This window comes from Benincasa hispida, chromosome 2 (genome assembly GCF_009727055.1).
Source record: "Benincasa hispida cultivar B227 chromosome 2, ASM972705v1, whole genome shotgun sequence".
Lineage (NCBI taxonomy): Eukaryota > Viridiplantae > Streptophyta > Magnoliopsida > Cucurbitales > Cucurbitaceae > Benincasa > Benincasa hispida.
This window is the reverse complement of record NC_052350.1, coordinates 3,971,983-3,985,780: the sequence shown is the minus strand read 5'-3', so window position 1 is coordinate 3,985,780 and position 13,798 is coordinate 3,971,983. Positions and strand designations below refer to the sequence as shown.

The 13,798-nt window shown below is 28.0% G+C and overlaps 1 protein-coding gene across 2 annotated transcripts; it reads left to right on the top strand.

The window, feature by feature from the left end:
• The first annotated feature begins 5,843 nt into the window (after positions 1 to 5,843).
• LOC120070745 (sodium transporter HKT1-like) lies at positions 5,844 to 12,716 on the top strand. Of its 2 annotated transcripts, none has more exons than XM_039022619.1 (4): positions 5,844 to 6,502; positions 7,724 to 8,091; positions 11,223 to 11,444; positions 12,197 to 12,716. In XM_039022619.1, the coding sequence occupies exons 1-4, from the start codon at positions 6,017 to 6,019 to the stop codon at positions 12,393 to 12,395; spliced, it is 1,275 nt and encodes a 424-aa protein (XP_038878547.1). In that variant the 5' UTR covers positions 5,844 to 6,016; the 3' UTR covers positions 12,396 to 12,716. The 2 variants fall into 2 exon arrangements, with proteins under 2 accessions (XP_038878547.1, XP_038878546.1); XM_039022618.1 differs by having other exon boundaries at positions 5,847 to 6,775.
• The last annotated feature ends 1,082 nt before the right edge of the window (positions 12,717 to 13,798 follow it).

The following is a 13,798-nucleotide window of genomic DNA, read 5'->3' as shown; positions in this document are numbered from 1 at the left end:
TCCAATATACATTTTTCATTTGAGACAGTAGAGATAATATATAGATATTCCACATTATTCTTACTGTCAGTCTCAATATGATAACCATTGTAATGTATAAATTTAAAACTTAGAAGATTTTTCTTAGATTGACTAGAGAACAATATATTGTCAATTGTAAATTTTGTTCCTCTAGGCAAAATAATACTTTCTTTTCCAAAACCTTTAATCAAGTTTACAGAACCTGATATTGTATTTTCTTGTATTTTCAGCATTGTCAATTTGGAAAAATATCTTTTGCTTGTAAGTATTGTGTATGTAGTTGCACTGTCTGCCATACATGTATCTTTTTTGCTCATTTTTTAATCACTCAACATATGCAAATGATCCAATGTTTTTTCATTAAAATAAAATAATTATAATAATGAAAACAAAATTTGGAATATACAAAAGTTAACATTTACTAAGAGGAAAAAAAAACATAAAGATGGATAAAAACAATCTAGATATTTTCGAAATCAAGAGAAACACTTGATGTTCCATCAACTGTATCAATCTTCTCTTCAAGAGATTAAAAAAGAAGTTCGTCACATCCAAATTTGTCATATGGGATGGGTAAAATATGTCACTATCTTGGTATGCAAAATTTGTTTCCACATTTTTCTCTTCTTCTTTTAGGGAGGCTTGATAGAGAACAACTAAGTATTTTGACGTACGATGGTACGTGACCAATGCCCAATCATTCCACATTGGAAGCATTTATTTTTAACACTTTTTAGACTCTTATCTTGTGGAGCTTTTCCCTCGTGATCATCATTTTGTGTGGTTCTTTTGAATTGAATGATTGGAATGACCATTATGAAAATAATAATTATTTCTTCCTATACCACAATCATAACCTCGACCGTGACCATGATCTCGACAACGACCTTGACCATGATTATTAACATTCTTAACATTCACTTCAGAGAATGGTGTTGTTCTAGTTGGTCGAGATTCATGATTTTTCATCAATAACTCCTTATTTTGTTCGGCCACAAAAAGACATGAAATTAGTTCAAAATACTTTTTAAAACTTTTCTCTCGATATTACTGTTGTAGAAGCATATTGAGACATGAAATGTAGAAAATGTCTTCTCTAACATATCAATATCAGTAATTTTTTCTTCGCATAACAAGAATTTCTAACTGATTTTAAATAATGCGGAATTGTAACCACTTAGTGATTTAAAATCTTGTAGCCTCAAATGCATCCATTCATAACGAGCTTTAGAAAGAATAACTGTTTTGATGATCATACCTCTCTTTTAAATTTTTCCACAAGATATGGGGATCTTTTATTGTGATATACTTCATTTTCAATCTCTTGTAGAGATGATGAAGGAAAATAATAGTTTTTGCTTTGTCTTGACTAAATGTCGGATTTCCTTCTTTAATTGTTTCCCCATGGTTCATAGCATCCAGTAGATTTCAGCATTGAGCACCCATGACAAATAATTATTATTATTAATGTCAAGGTCTGCAAATTCTAATTTTGTAATGTTTGTTATGACAACATTCCAACAGGGGGAAATGAAATGAGTTCGTGTTGATAACGTGTTGTAAACTTGAGGAGTACAAAGGGAACACTGATACTAATAAAATATAATTTTATAGTGTGTGTATATATATATATATATAACAAAATATAAAAAAAAAAATCTCAAGATTCTCCACTTTGTCCAAAATTCATGGATTTTGTTCAATGTATATGTTTTAAAAATCCACAAATGACCACTTATTTATAGAGATTTTGGCAAGTAGGATGCAGCACATTTGGATATCAAGCATAGATTGTTGTATGACATATGACAACACATGTGGTAATGGAAGGAGGACACTCGGTTTTTGACACGAAGCTTGGGCATCTATCTAACACATTTGGTTTTTCTGATAAATTTTCTATATTTAGAACTTCATATTCACAAATGTTCTTATATTTTAAATTTAAGAAGTTTTTAAGGAAACTTGAAACTATTTCTTAAAAGCTATTCAAACCTAGCAAGAAAACTTTTTAAATCTAGTTAACAAGGCAATACTTATAAAATAAATAAATAAATAAAGAGCCTAAATTTCACATGCAAAAATATTAGGAGTTAAAAATATAGACATTAGACTCAAAGTATTAGCAAATATAACATAATGTAAAAAAAAATTACAAATATGTCCAAATTTAAATAGTCTATCATTGATAGACCATATTATTGGTAGGAGTCTATCAGTGATAGACTATATCATTAGTAAGAGCCTAAATTTTACAAATATTTGCATTTTTTTTAAAAAAAATGATGTTATACACTTTATTATTATTCCTAAATGATACCAATTGCAATTATTCAAAATATTATCCCTCATAATCCTCACCAATTGAACCACTCCATCGATTATAAGGCAATCAATTAATGAACACATAATGATAATTAAAAAAAAAACATGTCTAAAAGGTACCTAATCTCATATAAACAAAAGAAAAATTATGATGCTTAATAAGAACAGCATAATTTGAAAAAATATTAACCATGACTCGGGTCCAACTTAGGAACAATCTCAAAAATACTAAGCTGAAATCTATAAAAAAACAAAAATCTAAAAAATAGTTACAAATTATTAGAAAAAAATCAAAATTGCATATTTTTTTTAAAATATAACATACAATATTTTTTTTATCACAAATATAACATATAATATTAATTTCATATACTTGATTGAAAATAATCTAAATTACATAATATATTTTCAGTTAGAAAATAAAATAACTTTTACATATTATCAATAAAATATTACAGTATTATAAAACTAAACCAATACAATAAAATCTTAAAAGAAAAACTAAAAACAAATTCTAAAATTAAAAAAAAATTGATATGGTTATCCAACAAACTTCTTTTTATTAAATAAATAAATTTATAAACAGAAAACCAATTTTACGTGAGGATTATTTTTAAATATAGAAAAAGAGGCAACTTAAGTTAGTATTTAGAAAAAATAAAAAACAAAAACATGTATCTAGGTTCCCATTTAATAACCATTTGGTTTTTTATTTTTAATTTTTAAAAATTAAGCCTATAAACATTCATTCACCTTTAAATTCTCTTGCTTTTTTATATAGTTCCTACCCGTACTTTCAAAACCAAGTCAAATTTTGGAGAAAAAAAAAAAAAAAATAAGCCTTGTTTAGTAACCGTCTAGTTTTTTGTTTTTTTATGTTTTTGAAATTAAACCTTTAAACACTCATTCCACCTTTAAATTTTTTAACTTGTTATTAATCTTTTACCAATGTTTTCAAAAATCAAGCCAAATTTTAAAAACTAAATTGAAAAAAATATTTTTAATTTCTTTCTTTAGAATTTGGCTAAAAATTAAACTCTTGTACTTGACAAAATACAAAATGGTTACCAAATAAGGAGTCAATAAATATATTTTTATTTTTAGTATTGATTCGAATCTTTTACTTAAAAAAAGGTAATTGTTATTAATAGTGTTTTTAGGAATAATAACCAAGTATATAACATCATCTAAAAAAATTGCAAATATAGCCAAGTCTATCGGCGATAGACTTCTATCGTTGATAGACTCTTACTAGTGATATGTTCTATCACCGATAGACTCCTACCAATAATATGGTCCATCATTGATAGACTATTTAAATTTGGTCATATTTGTAATTTTTTATATTATGTTATATCTGCTAATACTTTGGGTTTAATGTCTATATTTGCAACTATTCCTAAAAAATACGATAGAAAGTTGAGTAGAAAAAAACTTAATTTCTAAAAACCGAAAACAAAAAATTATGGCCTCGTTTGGTAACCGTTTTGTTTTTAAAATTAAGCCTATAAACACTACTTCCACCTCCAACTTTTTTCCTTTGTTATCTATATTCTTCTAATAATTTAAAAAACCAAATCAAATTTTGAAAACTAAAACAAAGTAGCTTTCAAAAAGATGTTTTTGTTTTTGAAATTTGACTAAGAATTCAACCATTGTATTTAAGAAAAATGCAAATTATTGTAAGACATGAGGAAAAAATAGATTTAATTTTCAAAAACAAAATAAAAAATGAAATAAATACCAAACGGACCTAAATAATTATTTGCGTAATAAATCTATACAAATACAAATTTCAATCTCAATTTCCACGTTTATATTATCCAAGGCGTTACAATTCAATGGAAAAGACAATCCACTCGAGCAATTGCGCCAACCACTTGTGAAAAATTATTCTCTCTTTTGTGGAATCTATGATTTAAATTTTTATTTAAATACTACATATATTGGTTGTTCTTTTCCATTCAATAATAGTAGAAAGGTAATCCAAATGGTGACTAGGTTACTAGTAGTGTTTTTCCTTTCTTTTCAATAATAGTAGAGGTACGAATGTCTTCAAAATTGAGAATCGATCGATGAAAATCGAAGTATTGATAATCAATGAAAACTTTAATCCAAAATTGATGCCAGTCTATGTCGTTGAGCACTTCTAATTATGAATAAATACAAAAAAAAAAATTATTTATTTATATCTACAAAATTTTAATTTGACTAAATCGAGTAGACCTATTAATCTATTGATAAATAAAAAGCAGCTCCATATATCTAAATTGAAAATTATATTATTTTCTTTTGCTAATTTTTTTCTTTTTAGTAAATATTTGATAAAAATTTTGTAGCATTCATTAAAAATAACATTATTGTGATTTCAATGGAAAAAAAATCTACGAATAAACAAGTACTACAAACTAAATTGATGAACTTTCTAGTACATCTATAAAATTTAAATTTTCTCAAATAATATAAATTTTAACATCAACAACTTGTTCACATTCCAACACGTCTCATGTTTTATTCTTAGAAAAACAAAAAGAAAGCACCTTCTACTTCTAACATTTCGCATACTAAATAAGTAATATTTAACAATTCTATTTTTTTTATTATTTTAATTAATTCATAATAAATAACACCTCATATTTCTATAGCGCTATTCACATTATAATTTTTTTTTTCCCATAAATATCAATAGACTCTACTATATTTAAAAGAAAGTAGATTGACCGAAGTTTTTCTAGTGCAACAGAAGTAACATACTCAACAGAAGTAGCATACTCTCCTTGTTCACACTACAAATTTACCCTCTCATGAAACATAAGTTTTGGATGTCCTTCTGAAACATGAGTTTTGGATCTCCTCTCAAATTAATATATATTTTATAAAAAAAAACTTAAACTAATATATATTAGTTTGTTAAATATTATGTAAATTTAAGAAATTAACCATTAATATTTATTTTGTTGAGAATAATAATATTATGTAAATTTATATAAAAAAAATCTTAAATTAATATATTAATAAAAGCAACGGTGTTATGTAAATGGGATGTTTTTAAATATAAAAAAATAAACCAAAATATTTACAAAATATAACAAATTTTAGAATTATCAACTAATAGATATTGATAGTATAACGTTTATCATTGATGGTTCTAAAATTTTGTTATATCTTGTAAATATTTTCAACAGTTATATTATTTGAAATAGCTTTTGTATATAAATTAAATTAATTATAAATTAATGAATAATTATTAAAGTATTATTAGAAAATTATGTAAATTTAAATTAATATCGGGTATAAATCCTATGAAATAAATATAATTATCCACGTATTTGTAGATATCTTTAAAAATATTCTTATCAAATAAATATAATTATCTAAAGATGCTAGACATCGATAATTTTGGATATCTATAACTCAACTTTAAAACAACAAACCGCCCTAAAATGTGTGTTTTTTTTCTTTGACATATGATTAACTACGTGGTTAATAAGCCTGTGGTGCTTTAATGGGGTGGCGGCGGTCTCCCCCGCTAAAATTCTCCCAAAATGGTAAAAACCAAAAAAAGTGAAGGTCACATTTTAGGTCTCTACAAACTTACCCGACCACACTTACCCAACCACAAACCACATTCAAAGAGGATCAAAGAATACAATTTCCTCACCTCTTTATAATGTCCTTCACTCCACTCTTCTTCTTCCGCCAAATCTCTCCTGGCCGGCCATCTTCCACCATGAAGAACTTACCTCTCTACTTCCTCCGATCTCCACCGTCTCTCCGGTTGCCGTTGTTGGCTGCCAACCCCTTCTTCTCCCACCTCTCCTATTTCTTAACCATCTCTCTCCTTGGCTTTGGAGCTCTAAAGCTCACCAAAACTAGAACCTCCTCCTCCCCAAATGACCTCAACATTTTCTTCACCTCCGTCTCTGCTGTCTCGGTATCGAGCATGTCTGTCGTCGAAATGGAAGTTTTTTCCAACTTCCAACTCATCATCATTACCACCCTCATGTTCCTCGGGGGAGAAGTCTTTGTCTCCGCCGTGGGGTTCCAACTCTCTCGTTGGTTCCAACAGTTGAACGAAAAAAATCGGACCGATTCGATTCGAGCCATTGAGATGGAAAGTGGGACGTCGTCTTCGACAACGGCCACCGTTGATGAGTTAAGTATCTCAAAATCATGTTTGAAGCTTTTGGGTCGTATGATAATTGGGTATCTTTTGGCAACAAATATTCTTGGTTCTTGTTTAATCTTCATTTACATCGTTATGGTCCCCCATGCAAAGCAAGTGCTTGAAAGCAAAGGCATCAACTTCCTTACTTTTTCAACTTTTAGTACGGTTTCTACTTTTACCAACTGTGGGTTCATACCTACTAATGAAAATATGATCGCTTTCAAGAACAACTCCGGCCTTTTGCTTATACTCATATCACAGGTATGAAAGTTTAATGTCAATTAGATACAAAATTCAAATTCAAAATTTTAGAAAAATATTGGGTGTGGGCATCCGTCCTTTTACCTCTCTTCCAATCGTCTAACTATAACTTGTCATGAGACAAACATATTTTTCTTTTTTAAAAATAGTTTTGAGACAATTGTAAATATAACAATGAGGCCCAAAGTATTTGCAAATATAACATAATGTAGAAGAATTTGCAAATATTGTAAAATTAGATCCAATGTTTAGAGTATATTGATGATAGACCATATAGTTAGGAGTCTAACAACGAATAAAGTCTATCACTTATAGTGTTCTATCAGTGATAAAGTCTATTATTGACAAATTTTGCTATATTTGCAATTCTTTAAAGATGTTACTGTACACTTAATTATTTGCTCTAAAAAATGTTACCCGTCACAATTATCCAATAGTTTTAAATATCTTTTGCAGTGTGATTGGAGTGGACTGCAAAATGATTGGTGCAATTCAAGATGCATGTAAAGTGTTATGCACATGAAAGAGACTTATTAGGCACAAAATTAAAAGTTGAAGACATTTTGAAAGTTTAACAACTTGATTTGAGGACCTAATAAATATATATTTTTAAAGTTAAAAAAACTTATTGGACATGAACGTAAAAGTTTAGAGATGACTAAATCAAAATTTAACTATCAATCTAGAAGTAGATAAAGGATGTGTGATCATATCAGCATTAATTCATCAGATTCCATCTCATCCCATCAAAATTCTACCGTTGAGCGAGCCAAATTGAGCATATTTGAGTAATGAGCCGAATGAAACTAAGTTAAGTGACCACTTGGAAAGCCCTTACTACACCTCTTTAAAGATTTAGTATTAGTAAATAATGTTACAAAAGACCTCTTATAATACAACGTTACTTCTTCCTACTTTAAAATTTATGATAAATTTATTCATGAACAGATATTGTTAGGAGGGTGTTTATATCCCGTGGGTCTCTGGTTGGCGATAATGGCAGCTGCGAAGTTGACGGGGAAGAAGGAGTGGAGGTACATATTGAAGAATTACTCAGAGATGGGGTATTCACATCTCTTGTCGGGGCTCCGGTGTGGGTTTCTGGCCGTGACGGCGGTGGGATTCATAATTTTGCAATTGATTATCTTTTGCTCGTTAGAATGGAATAACTCCGCTGGAATTTGGGATGGCCTAAATCCGTACCAGAAGTTTATGGGATCACTTTTTCAGGTGACCAACTCGAGACATACCGGAGAATCAGTGGTGGATATCTCAGTGATCTCGCCGGCGATCTTGGTGGTTTTTGTTGTCATGATGTGAGTGTTCTTCTTTCCTACTTGAATTCATATTTGGAAGTGATTTTAGAGGATGGAAGGTATGTTTGGGAAGTGGTTTTTAAAAATAGTGAATTTAACAAAATTAATCCATTAACGAGTAATTTTGTAAAAAGTAATGTTTATATTATAATTTTATTGCTTCGTTCTATACTTCTATTTTGTAAAAATGATTTTTAACGACACAAGACAGGTTTGAGATTGACTTCTAGAATAAGTATTTTGAGTCAAATTATTTAGGTAGGGTTAGTTTTCTAAAAGTATTATAAATCATGTTATTACCTGGTTTCATATTTGTAGTCGTTGTGCAAGTGATTTAAATTTAATTAAAAGTATTTTGTAAATAAATAGTGGTTGTTTTCAAAAGTAGTTTTTTTTTTTTAACCCTTAAATTACTAAAAAGCATTTGAGACTGAAAAAATTTAGAGATAAATTTAATAGAGAATGAAAATTTGAAGACAGAAAATAAAGTTAAGAGAGAGAAAATAATTTGGGAAGAAGGATAAAAAATTATGGAGGATATCATTAAGAGAGAGAAAAAAAACTTAAGAGTGAGTGACAATTTCAAGAGCAAAAAGCTAGGAAAATAGGTTAAAAAAAAAAAAAAACTAGAGAGAGAGTAGAAAGAAAAAGTGAGCAAAATAATCATTTCAATAAAAAAGAGATAAACATTCTTGGAAGTTCAGAGAGAAAAAATGAGAGAGAGAGAAAAACTTAATGACAAATAAAGATAGAAAAAAATTAAAAAGAAAAGTACTTTTTTCTTAAAAAATTTTGGACGAAGTTAAGAATTGTTTGTAAATATAGAAATATGAACCAAAATATTAATAATACAACAAAATTTTACTATCTATTTGCATTAAACTACGCTAGACTATTATTTGTGTCTATCTAAGTTATAATAGACACATATCGTATTTTATCGTAGTCTATCATAAATAGAATGTGATATTTTGTTATTATTTGTAAATATTTTCAATCGTTTTATCATTTAAAATATTTTTTCTTAAGTAAAATAGAAGAAGAATTTATTAATATGAAATAATGGTCTGTCTTACAAGAAAATTACTCATAGTCATCTAACAAAAATAACTTGAAAATTACCTTCTAAGTGATTAAGTTGAAATTACTTTAATTGATTTTAGATTCAATCACATTCTCATCATTGTCAAATATCACGATTTTAAAAGGAATATGACCTTAAGCATGTCAAAAGTGATTTTGATCATTCTAAAACCATTCTAAAACATGCTAGAAATAAATTTTATTTGGTTCTAATGATTTTTGGTTAATCATTTAGAAGGTAATTACCTATAATGATTTTGATTATTATAGGAATAGTGTAAGTTTAAATGTCACAATCTCAATATAGAACATAATTTATATGTCAATCAACAATAGAATAGCTTTTCTAATTTTACTTTTAGCATGCATCTCTTTCAGTTTATATGCTTGCAATAAAATAGTATAATCTTATAACTATATGATGTTGTGTCATGTAGGTACTAGCCAAAATAGAGAAATGTCAGCATATCTAAATCGTATTTAGTGGACAGTTAAAAAATTATGAATATTAAAGTCCATACGAATTTAGTTAGGAATAAAAAGAACAAAAAAGTTGGCTACATTTTACTTGCCATGTGGTTAATGTTTTTTTTAATATTTGAGTATTTTTGGCTACTAAGAATTCTGCATCAAAATGAAGCTATATCTAATCATATGCCACATACTACTAAAGTCTTGTGGATTTTTATTCTTATTCCACTATCTTAGTGTTGTTATGTCATTGGCCGGAAAATTTGTGAATGATATGCAATAAGATATGATTGATGTGGGAATTAAAGTAAGATGTACCAGCTATCAACATAGCTTTAATGGTTAAACTATATATTATTAGTTGAGGCCATATTTGATAATCATTTCGTTTTTTATTTTTGGTTTTTAAAAAAATTAAATTTATTTTCTCTTTATTTTTATAATGATTTACATATTTTTTAAGTACAAGAATTGAATTTTTAACCAAATTCTAAAAATAAAAATAAATTTTAAAAGTTACTTTTTTTAGTTTTCAAAATTTGACTTAGGTTTTTTAAATCATTGGTGAAAAGTAAATAATAAAATAATAAATTTAGAGAAAAGTAGTGTCTATAGGCTTAATTTTTTTTAAAAAAAAACAAAAAACCAAATAATTAAGGCTCGTTTGGTAACCATTTTATTTTTTATTTTTGTTTTTAAAAATTAAGTCTATGGACATTATTTTTACCTCCAAATTTCTTCATTTGTTATCTATTTTTCACCAATGATTTAAAAAATCAAGCCAAATTTTGAGAACTAAATTTTGCTAATAATTCAACCATTATACTTAAAAAAGAAGCAAATTATTGTAAGAAATGTGGATTAAATAGACTTCATTTTTAGAAACAAAAACAAAAAATCATATGATTACCAAACAGGACTTAAATGTTTGAATCTTCTACTTCTAAATGCTGTGTTGAATTTTTTTTTTTTAAAAAAGAGAGAGTAGAACCCACTGTGAGTGGACAACATCTTTTTAGGTTAAATTGTAAATTTATTCTTTATAATTTAGAGAAAGTTAGAATTTAGTCATTAGAATTCGATAAAATCCTCGTAAATAGTTTTATTAGATTTTATTAAACCTAAGCTTTTATTAAGCATTAGTGTCTAAATTCTAACATATAACCATAAAGACTAAACTTCAGCTTCCTTGATTTGTAATTTAATTAATTTATTTATTTATTTAGTATAATTAATAGTGGATAGAGAGATTTGACAAACTTCATATATTTTTTATTTGAACTATACTCACGTTGTTGATAAAATTCTCACCTTTTAAGGGAATATACAAAATATTGATTGAGATGGAGATAATGGGTATTTGGTAAATGAAAGTGACCATTTGAGTAGTTTGAATTTGTTCTTTTGAACCCACTTAGATATTGGAATTTATGTCATTCATATAGTGATTTGGGTAAATTAAAATGGGAATATAAATCACTTTAAAACAGATAACATTTCATATATACAAGTTGGGGATGCTTCTTAATTTGACCAAAAATGAAGGAATTAATTTTTTGGTGGCCTTCTTAATTCAGGTATCTCCCACCATACACAACTTTTTTACCCATGAGGAACAAAGAGATAACTTCAAGGTCACATGGGAAGGACAAAAGACAACACTTAGTGGAATTATTCACATTCTCACAACTCTCTTATTTGGCTATTTTTATCATTCTCATATGCATCACAGAGAAAGAAAAGCTAAGAGATGACCCTCTTAACTTTACTGTGCTCAACATTACCCTTGAAGTGATCAGGTAAGTTCAAGAGTCCATCATTCATTTTTTTTTTTTCATCCTTAGATTTTGAGTATAGTTTCTATTTGATTCTAAGTTTCAAAATGTTACACTTTTAATCTTTAAATTTTGAGTTTAGTTTCAATCTAGTCCATACATTTCAGAATGTTACAATTTTACCTTTGAGATTTGAGTTTAGTTTTAATTTAATGTCTAGGTTTCAGAACTTACACTATTAGTTTCAATTTTTCACTAAATTTGCACCCATTTTCAATGTCTTCAGCGTTAATATCTATTAATTAATTTAAGGTAAATATAAAATTAAACTTTAAAATTAAATTTTAATAGTGATTAATTAAACTTAATTAATTACTATAATTTATTTAATTCTTTTAAATTCACCAGTTGACGATAAGTTAGTATTTAGTGAAAAATCAACGATAAAAGTGAATTTTGGAACCTAATGGTTAAATTGAAATAAAACTCGAATCCCAAAGATAAAATTGTAACATTTTGAAACCTATAAACTAAATTGAAATCAATTTCACGACTTAAGAATTAAATGTATGTAATATTTTGAAACCTAGAAACTAAATTGGAATCAAACACAAAATTTAAGGACTAAAAATGTTTGTAACATTTTGATACCTAACGATCAAATAGAAATTACACCCAAAATCCAGGACTAAAGAATTATTTATTTATTTATTCATCATGTTTGAGTAGAATAAGTGTTAAGATGGTATGTAATATATATTGAACATATATGGCAGTGCATATGGAAATGTTGGGTTCTCCAGTGGGTATAGCTGTAAAAGACAAGTTAAAGTTGATAGGTCTTGCAAAGATGCATGGTATGGATTTGCTGGAAGATGGAGTGCAAAGGGAAAATTCATTCTCATTCTTGTCATGATCTTTGGAAGAATGAAAACTTTTACCATGCATACTGGTCAAGCTTGGAAATTATCATAATAATTACCCAAACATTTATTTTCTTCTATAACTTTACCATATAATTGTATCTAAGTAACTATTACCAGGTGGGGTTTTTTTTTTCTTTTTTTTCTCTCCTCTGTTATATAATGTTTGTTTCTACATACATGTATGTGTATATATATATATATATATATATATATATATATATATAGTTGTATAGTGTTAGCTGAAGTCTTGTCTGTCGCCTAGTTGATTGCAGCTCATGTAATTACATTGTGGGTAAGATATAACCATCTGGTAAGGCATTGTACAAAGATATATATAGTGTTGAACTAAGCTATGCTTATCAAGCTTTCAGCTCAGTGTAGAAACAGTAGTAATACTCAAATAAAAATTAATGAATAAGAAGAAGAAAAGCAGAAAGAGTAGACAATATAGAAATTATAGTGGTTCGATCTCAAAATGAGATTTACATCCAATGTGGAAGGTCTCTCAATCTTCTTTACTGATATTCAAAACAAAATATATAGAGGAATTCTTAAGAGATGAAGAAATACAATGTGGTACTCTCAACAACAAGTACAACACTCTAGAATATCCAGTGCTTCAAAGCTCATACTGATTCTTTTTGTGGAGGAATATTCCTTCTTCCAACTCATCCAATTCCAGCTCAAAAATGGGCCTTACGAAGACATTAATAATACTCTTTCCCTGTAGACTACAAAGAGTATACCAAACCCAATATATGAGACCAAAGAAATGAGCTAAAGGAAAAAGATAGGCCTAATGACAATTAAAAAAGGGGAGGGGGTGGTGCTAGATGTATTAGGCTGGTAAAACTACAACAATTCTCCACCTTGCTATATAATACATCAGTAAAAAGAATTTTAAGACCTTTCCCAACAACAATGTTTTCACAAAAAACCAACCTTGAGAGCCTTCAAACAACTCTCAATTTTATGTGAAGATACAGCCTTTGTCAAAGCATCAGCTGCATTTTCAGAGGATGAAATTTTCTCGATCCTTACTCTTCCTTCTGCAGTGATATCTCTTATAAAATAGAACCAAACATCTATATGCTTGGTTCTTTCATGGTAGGTCTGATTCTTTGACAAAAAAATTGCACTTTGGCTGTCACAAAAAATAACCAAACCATCCTTTAAACAGATATGAAATTTTTCTGCTAGATCATTAAGCTAGATAGCTTCTCTAAATGCTTCAGTCAGTGCCATGTATTCAGCTTTTATGGTTGATAAAGCAACCACCGATTGTAAAGATGTTTCCAACTCATTGTGTTTCCAGAAAACTTAAAAACTAAACCAGACAAAGACCTTCTCTTGTCTTTATCTGTTGCATAATCTGCATCCATAAAACCTATGAGAACATCTTGATCACTTAAGTGTTTAGTATATGACAGCCTATATGATACAATTCCTTTA